General features: G+C 31.3%; 1 protein-coding gene and 2 pseudogenes across 1 annotated transcript; 1 reads left to right on the forward strand and 2 right to left on the reverse strand.

The window, feature by feature from the left end:
* The first annotated feature begins 3,632 nt into the window (after window positions 1-3,632).
* On the forward strand, window positions 3,633-7,567 carry LOC123923253 (myb family transcription factor PHL11-like). Its single transcript, XM_045975942.1, has 6 exons — window positions 3,633-4,063; window positions 4,157-4,233; window positions 4,326-4,362; window positions 4,814-4,943; window positions 5,193-5,523; window positions 7,052-7,567. Exons 1-6 carry the CDS (start codon window positions 3,922-3,924, stop codon window positions 7,394-7,396), a joined length of 1,062 nt encoding a protein of 353 aa, XP_045831898.1. The 5' UTR covers window positions 3,633-3,921; the 3' UTR covers window positions 7,397-7,567.
* A 2,379-nt stretch (window positions 7,568-9,946) lies between these two features.
* Window positions 9,947-13,587, reverse strand: LOC123903053 (annotated as a pseudogene).
* Window positions 13,588-15,489: 1,902 nt separating this feature from the next.
* LOC123902842 lies at window positions 15,490-19,130 on the reverse strand (annotated as a pseudogene).
* Window positions 19,131-20,521: the final 1,391 nt, after the last annotated feature.

Below are 20,521 nucleotides of genomic sequence, written 5' to 3' on the forward strand. Positions count from 1 at the left end.
CAAAATCCAACAAATTATAAAATAGGGGGGGTAAAATTCCGCATTTTAAAATAGGGGGTAAAATTCCGCATTTTTCAAAACAGGAAGGGTAAAACTGCATTTAAGCCTAAAAAAAATAATGAAAGTACAATCAAAATTCATATGAAAAGAGGCGTAACGGGGATATCCGAACTTTGTTGGGATACCCGATCCTCATTGAGGTATAAGTTTGAGGTTACATTTTTTATTTCCGATTGAAATTGGGATGTGGATTTGGGAAAACCCGAACTTTATGGATTTGGGTTTGGGAATGGCAGAATCCGCCCCCACCCCATTCCCATGTTTACTCAAAACAAGTTTATTAACGTTAAATATATACACACTGCAATGAAGGAAAGAAAAAAAGGATAGTTAACTATCATCCAAATTAATCTCCCTCCCCTCCAAAATCTCCAAACCAAACAAACCCTTAATTTCGTTGTGGTTTCATCATTTTTTAGAAATAGAAGTGGATAAATTTAAACTGATGATTGATATACAATTTGGTGTCATAAGAGGAGTCTAAAGAATCATTCACACATTCGGCTAAAAATAACTATATAAATGAGTTAGATACATTATCTTTATAACATTATATTTATGAGTCTACTCACTTATAAAATATTTAACTTTTACTTTTCTATCTAATTAAATACTTAACTCACTTCACACTTGCTATAATACTTTTTACATACTTTTATTTACTTGATAAAAAAATAATACTTGCGTTTATTTAAATATAAAAGTTATATACTCTCTCTGTCCCTTTTTATAAGACCTAATTTGACAAAATTTTTGTCTCTTTTTATAAGACCATTTTGCAATTGTCAATGACATTAATTGTTATTTTTCCAAAGTTACCCTTATTTACTTTACATAGTTTTTTGAATAACATTAATTTTTTTTTTATTTGATATATAAAGTACTACAATTAATTGTAAGAGTAATCATGAAAAATCAATATAATTTTTCAACTAATTTAATACTAATATCAACTTTCGTAATACGTATTTTGTCAAACTAACTCTTATAAAAAATGATGGAGGAAGTATATCATCGAAAACAAATTAGAACCGTGACAGTGAGCAGAAATTTCAAATTTGATTTTTGTTGAGTGCACGAGTATGCCCGCATAGTTTATTATTTTGGGGTGCAAGTGTTGGTAAAACGAAAATGTTAGTGTTCTCATAACACTAATTAAAGAAACTCAATATAATAAACTACATTAAAATTTATGTATAGTCAATATTTTTAAGATATATGTAGTCAATATTTTTAAAATATAAAAAAATGTTATTTTTAATACAAAATATATGTTCTGATTCGACTTTAAGTCCACATTTTCGAGAGATTATACGTTTTGAGGTTAATCCATCATGGTTTTGTCCTTTGTAGAAAATGCGCCTCCGTAATTTGAAAGGTGTGATTGTTGTATATAAACTATTTTTAGCATCGATTACCAAACGATGTGAGAGATTGTTTTGGTGTATCCAGAACAATATTATTAAGTAACACATATATTATGTAGGACATCACATATATTATGTAGGAGTCGAACTTCGAACTTCAAACACTTTAATTACTAATTCAATTTCAAGGTAAAATTTGTAACTACTAAAAAAAACTAATGCACCTGATAATATGACCCTAAGATGCTGAGTATGAGAATACTCCGTATGAACTACTTCCTCGAACCCTATATATAAGAAAAAGTTTATTTTACAAATTCATGAAATGATTGATGTATCTAATCCATTTTTTTTGACCAAATACATTAATCGATTTATAAATCTTAAAAACAAAAATTTTCTTATAAAGTACTAGAGTGAGTAATTCAAAATTAACATGACATAACAAGAGAGGATATATGGAAGAAGAAAGAAGGGAATTGAAAAAAGTGGTGTGTACAAACAACAACTTCCCATGCACGTCCTCCTCCTTCTCCAGTCTAAATGGTACCCACAAAGAACATATTACTCGGCACAACACACATGTAACAGTGTGGGGCGTGTTTGAAGGGTAAAATGGTAATCTAACCAACAGTATTTTCCTTAGAATAATGATATCGTATTCACACGTTATTCACACATAGGAGTATATATAGGAGTATACTACTAGTATTAGTAGCAGAAGAAAAGTAGTATAGTATTTTATTTGATTTTTCTTACACAGTGATGATGACGATGTTGGCGTATTATGTAGCAGAAAAACAAGTCATTAGAGAAAGGTCAAAGTGAGGCAGTTGAGTAAGTAAGGAAGGGTAATAACCTAGCCAAGCCATCTCTCTCTCTCTCTCTCTCTCTCTCTCTCTCTCTCTCTCTCTCTCATTATGGTATGTGGCCAAGCAAGCCAAATACTATTAGCCCAAGCTAGTCTTATAGTAGCTATAATCATTTCTTCGAAGCTCTCAGCTCTGATCTTCTGTACCAATAAACCAGCCAAGCCAGGCCAGGCCAGGCCACCCTCCTCCTCGTGATCTGCTTTTTCGGATTTTCAACTCCATATCCATTCACTAGTACTAGTACTATTTTCTCACTATATTTTTCAATATTTTACTTTTAAATTATGTCATTTAACAATTTTAACATAAATTAAGAAACACGGGTATATTAATAATCAAAGTTATACGTTTACGTTTCTAAAAAAAAGTTATACATTGACAAGTTTAGAATGATTAATTATGTCATTTAATTTGAGACGGAGAAAATATTAATTTTGAAACAATCTTTGTTTGCTAAAGTGAAATTCATTTTAAAATAGAGGGATTATTCGAAGGTGACACCTAATTTATTCTTTAATAATTTTGGGTACTTGTCCAACAACTAATCAAAATAAATCACATAAGAATATTTGCATTTGATACCCATAATCAACTTGTAAAAAACTTTTATTTCAAATGCACATAGCTTGTTTTTATTGATTGATAGATAAATATCCCAAAATTATCAAAGGGTAAATTATTAAAACCCCGCATGTTATGCAAAATCTTTTTTTTTTTTTTTGGGTTACAGTATTATGCAAAATCTCTACTAACTGAGTTATGCTCATTGTGACTCATTTTTCGGTATTTACTATATAAATTTCAGAAAATGATTACCTCACGTGCAAATTTGACGATTATTACCCTTATGACATCAATATTATGACCAGAAATTCGCAACACTGCATATTTTATATAATTGTCCTCTTTGAGTATAAAAACCCCTTAATGAATTGAAATATATGTGGACATTATGGATTTATTCTTATCATCTCTAATTTTTCTCTCATATTTTCTCATTTTTTCTAAATTCAATGGTTGATTATCTCTCTTCTTAATTATATTTTATTCTTTATAATTTATCAATTCTTAGATTAAGAAAATAAGAGAGAATATAAGGGAAAAATTGGAGTGGATCCAAATGATCTTCAAATTCATGTTAATCTATAATTCATTCATAAAATAAAATTATTAACAAACACACTCAAGAATGCATATTTGCTTCAAAAAAATAAAAATTATATTTTATAAATATATCACAATTAAAATGAATGTTTATTTTGTACTTATTGACACTTGGATTATTGTGATTGGCATTTGACAAAGAAAAGAAAAAAGAAAAGAAAAGAAAGGTACATCAACTACTATAATCAGATGGATCAGGTATTATCAGAGTAACACCAATGTCCTAAAGGAATTTTCAGAGCCCTCTCATCTATATTCCTTCGTCTTTTCATTTTCATTCTCTCTCTCTCTCTCTTTGTTCCCTCCCAGCTGGATTCTGTTTCCATAGGGACCTCCCAAAAACTACTATTCTTTCTCCCCTCTCTCTCTATATATAAATACTATAACACACAACACAAACACATAAACTAAGTAGCTTTTTTGAAAGGAAGAAGAGAAAAATCATCATCATCTTCATCATGAGTAGTAGTTGTGGAAGAGATTGTGGTGGATCAGGAGGAGTGAGACCTTACATAAGATCAAAAGTTCCTCGTCTTAGATGGACTCCTGAACTTCATCGTTGCTTTGTTAATGCCATTCAAACTCTTGGTGGTCATCATAGTAAGTACTTTTTCATATCATATTCATATTCATAATCACTTTTTCTAGTATCAACATTTTCCTTATTTTTCTTTTCTATTCATATGATTGTAGAGGCTACCCCTAAACTTGTTCTTCAGTTGATGGACATTAAAGGCCTCACTATTTCACATGTCAAGAGCCATCTTCAGGTTCCTTTTTTTTATTTTTTTATTTTATATTTATTTATTTTTAAAAAAAGATTTTTTTTCTTATTGGGTTTTTCTTCTTTTTTGCTAACTAGATGTACAGAAGCATGAGAAGTGAAGTGGGAAAACAAGGTACTTGAAAAAAAAAACATTCTTTCTTTACTTTACTCAACAAAGGAGTTTTTTTTTTTGGGTTCATGTCATGTCATTTGTTAAAAAATTGCATGGTTTGTGTGCATTGAATGCAATACATGTCTTCAATCTATCTATTGTTCTTTCTTCTCTTAGTATTTATTTGAAGTTCCAATATAAATCTCAAGTGAGTTTTCTTTATGCATAAGAAGGAAATATAACACTACAATGCTCATTTATTAGCCCCTTTTGCATTTAGTTCATGCCAAAACAGTGTATCAAGAATATAAAAAAAAAAACCATGTCCTTGTAACTATAGTATACTTCTAATAGTATATATATTTTGATTTGATAAATAAAAAACACAACTTTTATGTTTGCTACATTTTGCATTGTACCTATATAGTACCTTTGAAGCTTTTTTTTTTAATGAATTTGTTTAATTTATTAGGTAGGCCAAGTAACCAGCATAAAAACCAAGGTTTTGAAGAGCATGATGATGGATGTGTTGATGAAGTGAATGATGTTAGTGTTGAGCATTCTTTGAGGAGAGAATCAGATTCTTCTAATTTCTCAAAAAGGTACTAACAATCTTAACTTTATTTTACTTTACCATAATTTGAAACTTTTCAAACATTGAAAAAACAAATAAAGTTAATGGTAAAGTGTAGTAGTACTAGTATACAAAAAGTTGGAGAAAAATAAAAAGGGTTAATAATACTATTTTGTTTAATCTTTTGGTTTTCTGAACTAATTACTTTAACTTTATTATATTTTTGAAATTTTTGAAATATGGTTTGATTGGGATTGTATTGTACTATTGTTCACAGGGCTAGAATAGAGAGGGGAAGTTGTACAACAACTAATCTGCAGCAATGCAGCCAAAGAAGAATCTGTGATGATGCTGTAAAAAATCCTCTGTACTGCTTTTATGACTATGTACTGCAGCCTAATAATACCAATACCAATACCAATACCAATACCATTACCATGGGTAGTGAACATGATGATGATGATGAGCATAAGAATAATGGAGTAAAGGATGATGAACAAAAGTTTTGTGGATGGCAGAGGAAGCAGATACAACCACCCAAGTCTTCAGATTTTTGCATAAACCTCACTTCTTTCAAATCTCTAAACCAACAATCTGATTTCCCTCAGGTGAGTTAGTCACTTGCACCCTGCTATTTGGTAGTACTAGTATTTTGGTATTAGTTAGTACTAATAAAAGTTAGTAACTTTGTTTTTTATGTACTTTTATTGGAGGAATCTATCTGCAGAAAGAAAATATAAAGAATTTTAAAAAGTAAATAAAGTTAGTATTTTTTTAATATTTGTTAGTCTCTTGAAAAATAATCGATTTTTGTTGACCTAAATATTTAAAATAGACCGGAGAAATTAACATTTTATCATATCTAGTTCATATCATCTCCGGTCATTCTCTTCATGTTTCTTGTCCTGCACTGATCATATTGTTGTCCGTTAAGTAGATTAAAATGGATGGTTGAGATTTGTGTTGTAGTAGGATCAATGTACCATTAAGTAAGTAACTTGAGAGAGGATGAATTCCAATTTTATCCAGTGGTAACTTTTTTTGTCCCATTTTAACTCCAAATAAAGAGGATTTCAACTTGTCCTCCTAAACTAGTTTTTTGAAAAAGTTATAGATGGAGTGGAGTGTGGTGTTGGGTTTGGATTTTATTTCACTGCCATACTAGCTAGTAGGTTAGTAGCTTAAGAAGCCTATAGCTATAGTAGGAGTATATATTTTCCTAACACTTTCACTTTTGTTCAGTAAGATCTTACGTTTTGCCTGTTTCAATATTTAAACCATTAATTTTGGGATCCACGTTAATGCCAAACCGTTGGTTTCTCAGCTGCCCGTGCATTCTCTTTTCCATTTGACAAAATAAATAATCACTTTTTAGAATGTTTTCAATTAAATATATACTATTTTTTAATTTTTAGTCAATACTGTGGGGTATATTGATTCTACTGTTGTGAAAAGATATGTTTATGTTTACATTATTATTATGCATCTAGTCTAGTATAAATTGAATTTGTTCCATTATTCTCAACGGAGTTGGTTTTTTGAAAACCACGTTTGAAACAAACACAGAATGAACACGCTTAAATTTAAGTGTGAAGTTGTCAACAAAAAATGTTACTAATATTCTATTCAAACATTTAATATATATCGACCTAAGGAAGTGGTTAGATTAATGTTTTGGTCCCCTTTTACGTACAACCTATGGAAATAATGGTTATTAGGAATTATACGTAGTAGTATTGTATAGTAGCAAGTAGTAGAAAAGTACTTTTCATTGTCCAAAATTTATCATGACTTCTAAAATTAAACGTTACTACCTCCTTTATTTGACATTCACTGGTCCTAACTTATTATTGGAATGTGACTTTTAATTTGGAAATTTATACTTGTCCTTTTATTGCATTCATATGGTCAATTCTTCTTTTGAAATTATGCGTCCTTCTTAACAGTCAAATTTTATTTACCTATTAATCGAACTTACTTCGGATTTTGTTTCCCTCAAAACCGGAGGGATTGGACCAGAGAAGATAAATCTTGTAAAAATATTGGTTTTTTTTTTCCATGTGAGAATGTTTATAGCAGACACATTTACATAAGTGTGACCATTATTTCTTATGTGTGTTTGTCCCATATTTACAGGATAGTAATGTAAATGACAGAAATACCCCTTCATGGGCAATTAATGGACTTACCAAAACTGACAGGGCACATGTAGAAGTTGAAGGTGAAGGAGGACATGAGTTGTCATTGTCTTTAACATTGCAAAATCCTTCACCTCAGACAAGTAATGTTTCTTATTCGGCCAGTGAAATCAGTGAGGCAATTTCATGCTATCCTCCTCCTCCTCCTCCTCATCCTAACCCTACTGCTCTTGGACTTGGTGGGTTTAGCAGCTACTACAAGGACTGCTCTAGAGCATCATCATCTTCTACTGTCAAAGAAAGGATTAATTTAGACCTTTCTTTAGCCATTTATGGCAATTGATTTGATGCTACTTTACTGTAACATCTTTTACTTTAGGCATAATTTTACTGTAGCTATTTCTTTATTCTCTTTGTTTTAAAATTTTGGTAGTACTACTACTTTTCTTGTGCCTACTCACTAGGTGCATGCAATGACTTTTCAATCAGAATTCTAATTTAATTTTATGATGTGCTTTTTTGGGTGTTATACTGTTATCTAAACTTTCTAAATATGACGATTAATATCCAAATTGGTGCTGAGAAGCTAACAGTAGAAAAGACACCACTTACTAAGAACTATCTATTGGAATTGGAACAGTAACAAAGTAATGTAATGTGAACGAAAATAAATATATAACCAGATTGATTATTGCTAAAGGCGTTTTATTATTCTGACTCATTGTTGAAATGCAACCAAAAATGTAGGGTTCAGATTAGGACATTCTTGACATAATGCAAATTCAATTTTGACTTGAGATATTAAATGCTTTGAAAGAAGACTATTCTTCAGTATGTTTATTTGTTTCTAAACATCACTTCTTTTTTGTTTTGTTTTATTCAATGCAAGACTTGTTCTCTAAGACTTCCCCTCAAGTTTTTAATTGGATTACTAAGCTTTAGAATGTGGCTCATTCTAGCATGGGAAAGGGTGGTAGGTCTCCCATGGTGGGAAATAAATGTTAACCTTTAGATCATAAAGGTATACAATAGACTATAATAAAGTGTCCATACCATATTTTATCCTCTTCCATCAAAATTATTTTTTAATTTATATGCTATTATTAAATTAATTATATTTTATTATTAAATTATTTTTATATGCCAAAATTTTATTTTAATGTAATATATATTTCACGTCGAAGTGATGTACAATAACAAAGGTGGAAAAAAAAATCTGAAAATTGAACTTAAAAATAGAGAAGATAACACAAATAAGAAAAAGTCTCATTGTACTTAAATATCTCATTTTATTAATTTAATATATCTGTTTTTATACTATTAATAAATTAATTTGTATTTACTCGAATTTTATTTTCAATTTATTTTTATTTTAGTTGTATAATTTTTTTTCTCTTTTAAATACTGTTGTTTAGCAAATTCTTTGAAAAAAAAACATACATTTATATTATACATACAAGTTTCTCACGCGCCCTATCTTTTGTCATCCGTTACCTACGAGTTTCTCACGTGACCTATTTTTACTCGTCCGCTACTTACGAGTTTCTCGCGCATTTTATTTTACTCATCCGCTACGTACGAATTTATCGCGCGACCTATTTTTACTCACCTGCTACTTTCGAATTTCTCGCGCGCCCGCAACATTTTTTTTGTACATTAAAAAAAAACGTTTTAATTCATAATAAAACTATATTTAAATTACTTGCTAAGTTTTGTAATATTAAATAGTGTATAATTAAACATAATAATATTTATTTAAAAAAACATAACAATAAATAATAATCCGTTGTATGTAAGATATAAATAAAATCTTGTAAAAGAAAAACAAAATAAGAGAGGGGTGGGGGGGCTTGCGTTGGAAAATATGGTACGCAATAGTATTAGGGTAAAAATTTGAATTGATATCAATTGGTTAGCTCTAGCATTTTTACATATATTTATTTCTTTTAAATTGTTTTAAATGATAATAAATTGTAAAAGATAAAATTGGATTTTAGATAAAATATCAAGGGTAAATATGGTAAAACAATAATAAGCTATAAATTCATAAGCTAAATTAAATAACGTTGAAAAATAAGCTATAAACTCGTAAAATAAGCTATATACTCTTGGTGAAATGACCGTTATCACACTAAACTTCTTTTTTAGTTGTATGAGTTTATAAGCTATAAGCTAAAAGCTAAAAGCTAGTTTATTGGTTTTTCCAAACAGATCTTAAATCAGATTTTTGGTCTTGACAAACAAATCCTGAGTAAAATGCACACAAGAGTACCGCGTACTTGCAAAATTATACAACTAAAAGTAAATAAAAAATAATTTAATAATAGTATAAAAATGATATATTAAATTAATAAAATGAGACTTCATCTTATTTGTGTTTCATCTCTCAACACTTTATTTATTTCTAAGTTCGATTTGTAGTTTTTTTTCCCCACCTTTTTTATTGTACATGTACACTTCGACATGAAATATATATTATATTAAAATAAAATTTTGGCATATAAAAATAATTTAATAATAATATATAAATTAAAAAATGATTTTGATGAAAGGGAATAAAATATGGTGTGGACACTTTATTATAGCCTATTGTATACCTTTGTGATCTAAAGGTTAACATTTGTTTCCCACCATGGGAGACCTACCACCCTTTCCCATGCTAGAATGAGCCTTAGAATGTTTACACTATTGTGGAAAAGGTGAGGGTGATTAAGATGTTTAAAGTATAGATTATGAAGACTTTTGAAATGATAGACTTATGAAGACTTTTGAAATGATAGACTTGGGGCTTGCTCAATGCTCATAATTTTCTCAGCATCGAGAAAAACAAAGGAAAAAGCCTTGTTCAGCACTTCAGCTTGTGTTAACAAATCACATTTAATAACAAGTTAGCTACATCATAAATAGGTTCAGTAAATCACTGTAAAAAAAAAGTGAAGTAAAAGCAAAAGTGGCTATAGCATTAACTTGTTAGAAAGGGTGAAAATAATACATGGCAGGTGAATTCTCTCATTAGCTGGTTTAAGAGGGATTACATTACACTATTGGTTCTTCCATTTGCAGGGACATAAGAAATCCACCAGATATTTGCAGGGACAATGTAATAGTGTCTACACCCCTAAACCATGCTGAAGTGAAACAGCCCTTTTCATTGAGCCACAGACCCTTCTTTATTATTGGAATTAAGGGCCTTGACACAGAGTTTAGGCTTAGTGCTAACCAGATTGCTGGGAAGAACAGAAACAGCAACTACTATAGATCCACTAGGTACTCCAGAAAGGGGAAGAACCTCAACAAGAACAGAGAGCTGCAAAACAAGTATTTTATTCAAAGCATGAATTAATCAATGTGTGTGAATACCAAAAGTTATAATTTGTTTAAGGGAGTACAGTATCTTTTTACCTCTGGAGACCTGAGATCCACTACTGAATCTTTAACAACATGATTGATAGCGGTACCCACTATTTCGAAGCATTTAGCGCGGTCCAGCAAACTATTAGAACCATTTAAATTTTCTTTCACAGACTTTGTTTCTTCTATTCCTCTTCGGTTATACCCAACAGCAAACTACAAAATCAATGCACACACACACATCAAACATAATTTATTGTTTTTATTGGTGGACTTCCAACTACATGATATTCAACTCTGATAGCAGAAACATGTTATGTATGAATAAATTATTGTCCGAACTTATTTGGAACTACATTCATTTAAGAAATTTATATTTCATAATCTCTAAATCATTTAATTACATAAAAGAATATTTTCAATCACTAAGTTAAGTTCCAAACAATGCACAGAACACAATCTCAGTTCTGACTTCATTGGGCATCATCATACATGTTGAAATTAAAACTATTAAGATGTTATGAAGCCCCAAATACTAAGCCAGCATTCTGATATCAGCTTCATCAATATTGAAACTTTATTAAAAAAAATTGGCTCTTCTTTGGCAATGTGGACAATGGGAGGGTGTGCTCTTGTATATGAAGTGATGAGAATTGCCAATGAGTCCAAGATCATTTCCTTAGCTTATGAAAAACGTGACTAATTTGCAAGTAAAAGGTAGTATTGAATCAAACCTTTAATGGTCGTCCTAGTTTGTCCTGGTTAGCATCCACAAATTTCTTAACAAGCATTGATACTACTTCTTGCAGTTCTTTTTCGTTGCTTGGATAGGCAAAATGCGATGGCACCAACTGCAGCGGAAAGTTATAAATCATTCATATTAGTACAAAAAAGGAAAGGGGAAATATGAGGTATACGTCCATCAACCAACATATATGACATCCACATAATAAAACCATCATAAATAGAATTTGGATATCCGTATTTTTATCCATAAATTATTTTCATTCTAAAAGCTTATGCTCCGATGCGAGCAACGTACATGAGAATGGCAGTTACGACTTTTTTTTTACAGAAGCAGTTATGACTTGAAGGTATGGAAAACAGAAAGAAACATGGAATTTATCAGAGTAGACTGTACAGGTAACAATCACTAAAAATGAAGTGAAAATGTATAATCACAAATAAAAAAAAGAATTGTAGCATTCTTTAAGGTTATAACTTTAATCTAATCAAAATTTGTATAAGTATTCACTAATTTTTTTTTAACATAAAAATCTGCCACCTTCATCAGAGAAAAAATTGAACAAGGGCATGCCATTGTCAGCGATATAATTAAGAAGTGGGTGAACGAAAAGAACCATAGTATACAAAATGGACAATGAGAAATTGGGCCTGAATGAAACAAGCAATACAAGAATATGAGAAATTGGGCCTGAATGAAACAAGCAATACAAGAATATTGCAACTCAGCCTAAGAGCTACAGGTGAAAGGCATTCTACCTTCTATCAAGTCTCGACCCTGCCTCACCTAGGTAGGTGCCTAAGCATGCAAAAGAAGTTTTTCAAGTACAACATAACTTAAAAAGCTCCTAGTTTCTTTTCATACATCAATAGAAAATAGAAAAAGGTGTAAATAGGTACAAACGAATAAAAGGACACACGACCAAAGAATGCAGGAAGAACAAAAACAGTCTAGGAAAAGCTTCAAGAATACCACAAGCTAAAACTCCCACAGATATCCTTAAAGCAATAAAATTGTACAGGAAAATTGAATTGAAGCTTCATATATCAACTTTTCTTTATCTTGTTCTCAATTGTCCTATACTTCTTAAAGTATATTAAACAAAAAAAGTGGAAAACTTAACAGAAGGAACACTAATTGTAAGATTATACAAAATTCATATATATGCATATAAAATAGCATTAGTAAGACACAACAACCTTAAATCACTTGAAATATTTGTGTAAATTTAACTTCATAGCTCACAAGTAAGATTATTAAAACCTTAAATCAGACTTCAAATACTTATATAAATTTAAATTCGTTCACAAGTATAAATCACATAAACGTTTCAAAGTCAAAGATGATACGAATTCAACGATTAACAGGGACGATAAATAGGATTTAGTGTATATTCTTAATCACAAAGGGCAAGCAAAATCACAAAATTGTGGGATTTTACAATTCAAATCGGAATTTTAACTAACATACCCTCTTGTATCAACATACTAGTATTGGCTTTGGCTTGGCTTGGCTTGGCTTGGCTTGGCATAACTACAATTTCTAATAATTACCTAGCATGTAGCACCGACACTTGAGATTGAAGGCATATCCAGTGTCCAATACATGTCACGAAGACATGTGGCTATAAACAATGACTTCTATCTTTTAAAATTATTGTCAATGTCTACGTGTCAGTGTTAGTGTAGCGTCGGGGGTCGGCCTCATGCCTATGTTAGTGAAAGATAATTGCTCTTTCTCAATTCCTAGGGTAACAATATGAAAGGTGGCATGAAATAAGGGTTGAATGAAACCGAACATATAGCAATGATAAGAGGTGGAGATGATTTACTACTTACAGAGGCAAAGTTAAGTTGCCAGAATCCAAAGCCTGGATGATATTAGATACAATACCAACAGTATCAGGGGATGTGTCTTTAGGAAAGGTAAAAAGTACCAAACCACTCCTTATGAGTTTAACCAAAGAAAGATCAGTGATTCCTTCTTCTTCTTCATGTTTGTTGTTGGAAAAGTGATTATGAGTAATGAATTTATGAAGGATGTTAATAGCTTCTTTAGTAGCGCTTTTCTCCCGTTCTGAAAATTGAATTGATGAAGCACGCAACGGAACTAGGTCAATAATTAAGGAATGAAATGAAGCAAAAGATGAATAAGAAGAGAGGAACATAACATACTGATAGTACAAGTGATGAGAAAAGCGGAATGAGAGTGAGTGAGAAGAGAAGAAGGAGCATTGTAGTCAAATCGTGGGAGTCTGATTACGCCTGAGTGTTGTTCCCACGGCTTCATTTCTTCTTCATCTTCTATTCTTTTTGTCGCCGTTGCGGTTGCGGTGGCGGTGGCTACGGCCGCGGTGTCCATTTCGATTTTCTCGAACAGCCTCTTTTCTGGAATTCGACTTCAGAGTTCACTAGTCTTCCTTTACTTCATTTTTTTCTTTTATTCATTTTTAGAAAATGTATTTATTTAACCTTCTTTATTTTTTTATTCTCTTTTATTTATTTAACCTTTCATATTGACCATCTACTATGGTTTCAACATTCAACACCAACTTTTTTAATTTCCAACACTTCACATTATTTTCTCTTTCTTCCACTTAATAATTCAACACTCATTCAACATTTATCCTCTCCAATGATTTTTCATTCAACACTCTACCCCACCACTTTTTATTTCATATTCTTATTTAAATTTAAATTTTTATTTTTATGATTACATAAAATTACAATTATCGATTAAAATTAAATTAAAATAATGAACACTTAACAATTTTTTTTTTTTAGTTTTTTGTAATAAAAACAAAACTTATTTAAATAATTGTTGTGATAATTAGAAGAATTTTGGTTGTTGAAATGATTGTTGAGATCTATTTCATTAAAAAAAAAAACTAAAACTTCAAAATAAACACTAATAAAAAGATAATAATAGGATTAAGATAGTGAAAAACTTATTTTTTTTCTGTGTCCAAATCAAATGAACCAAGTCTCTATTTATAGAAAAAAAAAATCATGAATTTTGGTAAAAAAAGTAAAAAATAAAAAAATTAATTTGTAATGAAATAATTGAGTTCAAAGTATTAATGTGATAAAAATCCAGACAGCCAATCAAAATGCGCCACATGTCCCTCCTTTCAACATTCAACTATGTTGAATTCTTTTAACACCTCTCTCCTCCACATCATTCAACACACATTTTCAACATACCTCTCCAATCATTCAACACCCAAATTCAACACCATTGTAAATGGTCTTATATCAGCCATCTTTCTGAGCCTAATTCCTAAATCCTAATCAAAATATCAATCTGATAGAGACTTAAATCATGGATTGGGCCTTGACTTTGGCCCAAACCTAAAATGTGAAAAGGAATGAAAGAATGACGAGGTGGCAAAGAATGCATGAGGAGTGCATGTGTTGCATAATGAATTGATTATATATATAGTGGTTAGTAGAAAGAGAAGATTCATTCACTTATTTGGTTAGTTTTTTGTGGATCACTTTCATAGTGATTTGGGGAGCACTATGTGCTTTTGGGATTGGTAGTTCCACTACCATTTGTTACATGTTTTCATTACTCATTCTACTGTAATTTGAACACTTTGCATTACAATTGCAAGTTTGCTTTATAATCCTGTTATCATTATCACTGTTTCATTCTTAAATTCATACACATACCTATCACAATCTTAGTCCCAATTCTACAAGACCATCTCCAATGGTGGTTCTTATTTTTTTAAGTACTAGTACCTAATAGGAATTTGTGTGAACCCGAGCTCGTCTAGCGACGACTCGCACGAATGTTGGTTCCATTTCCACTGAGATCATGAGTGTCGGTTCCATTTCCATTGAAAATAAATATATAACCAGATTGATTATTGCTAAAGGCGTTTTATTATTCTGACTCATTGTTGAAATGCAACCAAAAATGTAGGGTTCAGATTAGGACATTCTTGACATAATGCAAATTCAATTTTGACTTGAGATATTAAATGCTTTGAAAGAAGACTATTCAGTATGTTTATTTGTTTCTAAACATCACTTCTTTTTTGTTTTGTTTTATTCAATGCAAGACTTGTTCTCTAAGACTTCCCCTCAAGTTTTTAATTGGATTACTAAGCTTTAGAATGTTTACACTATTGTGGAAAAGGTGAGGGTGATTAAGATGTTTAAAGTATAGATTATGAAGACTTTTGAAATGATAGACTTATGAAGACTTTTGAAATGATAGACTTGGGGCTTGCTCAATGCTCATAATTTTCTCAGCATCGAGAAAAACAAAGGAAAAAGCCATGTTCAGCACTTCAGCTTGTGTTAACAAATCACATTTAATAACAAGTTAGCTACATCATAAATAGGTTCAGTAAATCACTGTAAAAAAAAAGTGAAGTAAAAGCAAAAGTGGCTATAGCATTAACTTGTTAGAAAGGGTGAAAATAATACATGGCAGGTGAATTCTCTCATTAGCTGGTTTAAGAGGGATTACATTACACTATTGGTTCTTCCATTTGCAGGGACATAAGAAATCCACCAGATATTTGCAGGGACAATGTAATAGTGTCTACACCCCTAAACCATGCTGAAGTGAAACAGCCCTTTTCATTGAGCCACAGACCCTTCTTTATTATTGGAATTAAGGGCCTTGACACAGAGTTTAGGCTTAGTGCTAACCAGATTGCTGGGAAGAACAGAAACAGCAACTACTATAGATCCACTAGGTACTCCAGAAAGGGGAAGAACCTCAACAAGAACAGAGAGCTGCAAAACAAGTATTTTATTCAAAGCATGAATTAATCAATGTGTGTGAATACCAAAAGTTATAATTTGTTTAAGGGAGTACAGTATCTTTTTACCTCTGGAGACCTGAGATCCACTACTGAATCTTTAACAACATGATTGATAGCGGTACCCACTATTTCGAAGCATTTAGCGCGGTCCAGCAAACTATTAGAACCATTTAAATTTTCTTTCACAGACTTTGTTTCTTCTATTCCTCTTCGGTTATACCCAACAGCAAACTACAAAATCAATGCACACACACACATCAAACATAATTTATTGTTTTTATTGGTGGACTTCCAACTACATGATATTCAACTCTGATAGCAGAAACATGTTATGTATGAATAAATTATTGTCCGAACTTATTTGGAACTACATTCATTTAAGAAATTTATATTTCATAATCTCTAAATCATTTAATTACATAAAAGAATATTTTCAATCACTAAGTTAAGTTCCAAACAATGCACAGAACACAATCTCAGTTCTGACTTCATTGGGCATCATCATACATGTTGAAATTAAAACTATTAAGATGTTATGAAGCCCCAAATACTAAGCCAGCATTCTGATATCAGCTTCATCAATATTGAAACTTTATTAAAAAAAATTGGCTCTTCTTTGGCAATGTGGACAATGGGAGGGTGTGCTCTTGTATATGAAGTGATGAGAATTGCCAATGAGTCCAAGATCATTTCCTTAGCTTATGAAAAACGTGACTAATTTGCAAGTAAAAGGTAGTATTGAATCAAACCTTTAATGGTCGTCCTAGTTTGTCCTGGTTAGCATCCACAAATTTCTTAACAAGCATTGATACTACTTCTTGCAGTTCTTTTTCGTTGCTTGGATAGGCAAAATGCGATGGCACCAACTGCAGCGGAAAGTTATAAATCATTCATATTAGTACAAAAAAGGAAAGGGGAAATATGAGGTATACGTCCATCAACCAACATATATGACATCCACATAATAAAACCATCATAAATAGAATTTGGATATCCGTATTTTTATCCATAAATTATTTTCATTCTAAAAGCTTATGCTCCGATGCGAGCAACGTACACGAGAATGGCAGTTACGACTTTTTTTTTACAGAAGCAGTTATGACTTGAAGGTATGGAAAACAGAAAGAAACATGGAATTTATCAGAGTAGACTGTACAGGTAACAATCACTAAAAATGAAGTGAAAATGTATAATCACAAATAAAAAAAAGAATTGTAGCATTCTTTAAGGTTATAACTTTAATCTAATCAAAATTTGTATAAGTATTCACTAATTTTTTTTTAACATAAAAATCTGCCACCTTCATCAGAGAAAAAATTGAACAAGGGCATGCCATTGTCAGCGATATAATTAAGAAGTGGGTGAACGAAAAGAACCATAGTATACAAAATGGACAATGAGAAATTGGGCCTGAATGAAACAAGCAATACAAGAATATGAGAAATTGGGCCTGAATGAAACAAGCAATACAAGAATATTGCAACTCAGCCTAGGAGCTTGTCTAAGAGCTACAGGTGAAAGGCATTCTACCTTCTATCAAGTCTCGACCCTGCCTCACCTAGGTAGGTGCCTAAGCATGCAAAAGAAGTTTTTCAAGTACAACATAACTTAAAAAGCTCCTAGTTTCTTTTCATACATCAATAGAAAATAGAAAAAGGTGTAAATAGGTACAAACGAATAAAAGGACACACGACCAAAGAATGCAGGAAGAACAAAAACAGTCTAGGAAAAGCTTCAAGAATACCACAAGCTAAAACTCCCACAGATATCCTTAAAGCAATAAAATTGTACAGGAAAATTGAATTGAAGCTTCATATATCAACTTTTCTTTATCTTGTTCTCAATTGTCCTATACTTCTTAAAGTATATTAAACAAAAAAAGTGGAAAACTTAACAGAAGGAACACTAATTGTAAGATTATACAAAATTCATATATATGCATATAAAATAGCATTAGTAAGACACAACAACCTTAAATCACTTGAAATATTTGTGTAAATTTAACTTCATAGCTCACAAGTAAGATTATTAAAACCTTAAATCAGACTTCAAATACTTACATAAATTTAAATTCATTCACAAGTATAAATCACATAAACGTTTCAAAGTCAAAGATGATACGAATTCAACGATTAACAGGGACGATAAATAGGATTTAGTGTATATTCTTAATCACAAAGGGCAAGCAAAATCACAAAATTGTGGGATTTTACAATTCAAATCGGAATTTTAACTAACATACCCTCTTGTATCAACATACTAGTATTGGCTTTGGCTTGGCTTGGCATAATTACAATTTCTAATAATTACCTAGCATGTAGCACCGGCACTTGAGATTGAAGGCATATCCAGTGTCCAATACATGTCACGAAGACATGTGGCCATAAACAATGACTTCTATCTTTTAAAATTATTGTCAATGTCTACGTGTCAGTGTTAGTGTACCGTCGGGGGTCGGCCTCATGCCTATGTTAGTGAAAGATAATTGCTCTTTCTCAATTCCTAGGGTAACAATATGAAAGGTGGCATGAAATAAGGGTTGAATGAAACCGAACATATAGCAATGATAAGAGGTGGAGATGATTTACTACTTACAGAGGCAAAGTTAAGTTGCCAGAATCCAAAGCCTGGATGATATTAGATACAATACCAACAGTATCAGGGGATGTGTCTTTAGGAAAGGTAAAAAGTACCAAACCACTCCTTATGAGTTTAACCAAAGAAAGATCAGTGATTCCTTCTTCTTCTTCTTCATGTTTGTTGTTGGAAAAGTGATTATGAGTAATGAATTTATGAAGGATGTTAATAGCTTCTTTAGTAGCGCTTTTCTCCCGTTCTGAAAATTGAATTGATGAAGCACGCAACGGAACTAGGTCAATAATTAAGGAATGAAATGAAGCAAAAGATGAATAAGAAGAGAGGAACATAACATACTGATAGTACAAGTGATGAGAAAAGCGGAATGAGAGTGAGTGAGAAGAGAAGAAGGAGCATTGTAGTCAAATCGTGGGAGTCTGATTACGCCTGAGTGTTGTTCCCACGGCTTCATTTCTTCTTCATCTTCTATTCTTTTTGTCGCCGTTGCGGTGGCGGTGGCTACGGCCGCGGTGTCCATTTCGATTTTCTCGAACAACCTCTTTTCTGGAATTCGACTTCAGAGTTCACTAGTCTTCCTCTTCTTCATTTTTTTTCTTTTATTCATTTTTAGAAAATGTATTTATTTAACCTTCTTTATTTTTTTATTCTCTTTTATTTATTTAACCTTTCATATTGACCATCTACGATGGTTTCAACATTCAACACCAACTTTTTCAATTTTCAACACTCCACATCATTTTCTCTTTCTTCCATCTAATAATTCAACACTCATTCAACATTTATCTTCTCCAATGGTTTTTCATTCATTCAACACTCTACTCCACCACTTTTTATTTCATATTCTTATTTAAATTTAAATTTTTGTTTTTATAATTACATAAAATTACAATTATCGATTAAAATTAAATTAAAATAATAAACACTTAACAATTTTTTTTTAGTTTTTTGTAATAAAAACAAAACTTATTTAAATAATTGTTGGGATAATTAGAAGAATTTTGGTTGGTGAAATGATTATTGAGATCTATTTCATTAAAAAAAAAACTAAAACTTCAAAATAAACACTAATAAAAAGATAATAATAAGATTAAGATAATGAAAAACTTGTTTTTTTTCTGTGTCCAAATCAAATGAATCAAGTCTCTATTTATAGAAAAAAAAATCATGAATTTTGGTAAAAAAATAAAAAATAAAAAAATTAATTTGCAATGAAATAATTGAGTTCAAAGTATTAATGTGATAAAAATCCAGACAGCCAATCAAAATGCGCCACATGTCCCTCCTTTCAACATTCAACTATGTTGAATTCTTTCAACACCTCTCTCCTCCACATCATTCAACACACATTTTCAACATATCTCTCCAATCATTCAACACCCAAATTCAACACCATTGTAAATGGTCTTATATCAGCCATATTTCTGAGCCTAATTCCTAAATCCTAATCAAAATATCAATCTTATAGAGACTTAAATCATGGATTGGGCCTTTAACTTTGGCCCAAACCTAAAATGTGAAAAGGAATGAAAGAATGACGAGGTGGCAAAGAATGCATGAGGAGTGCATGTGTTGCATCAGGAATTGATTATATATATAGTGGTTAGTAGAAAGAGAAGATTCATTCACTTATTTGGTTAGTTTTTTGTGGATCACTTTCATAGTGATTTGGGGAGCACTATGTGCTTTTGGGATTGGTAGTTCCACTACCAATTTGTTACATGTTTTCATTACTCATTCTACTGTAATTTGAACACTTTGCATTACAATTGCAAGTTTGCTTTATAATCCTGTTATCATTATCACTGTTTCATTCTTAAATTCATACACATACCTATCACAATCTTAGTCCCAATTCTACAAGACCATCTCCAATGGTGGTTCTTATTTTTTTAAGTACTAGTACCTAATAGGAATTTGTGTGAACCCGAGCTCGTCTAGCGACGACTCGCACGAATGTTGGTTCCATTTCCACTGAGATCATGAGTGTCGGT

This window comes from Trifolium pratense, linkage group LG1, assembly GCF_020283565.1.
Source record: "Trifolium pratense cultivar HEN17-A07 linkage group LG1, ARS_RC_1.1, whole genome shotgun sequence".
In the NCBI taxonomy this organism is placed as follows: Eukaryota; Viridiplantae; Streptophyta; class Magnoliopsida; order Fabales; family Fabaceae; genus Trifolium; species Trifolium pratense.

What these genes read in the sequence shown, in the direction of transcription:
- LOC123923253 (XM_045975942.1), top strand. Translation starts at nt 3,922, where the DNA reads ATGAGTAGTAGTTGTGGAAGAGATTGTGGTGGATCAGGAGGAGTGAGA. An exon ending in AACTCTTGGTGGTCATCATA is followed by an intron (nt 4,064 to 4,156) that starts GTAAGTACTTTT and finishes ATATGATTGTAG; the next exon opens with AGGCTACCCCTAAACTTGTT. An exon ending in AAGTGAAGTGGGAAAACAAG is followed by an intron (nt 4,363 to 4,813) that starts GTACTTGAAAAA and finishes TTAATTTATTAG; the next exon opens with GTAGGCCAAGTAACCAGCAT.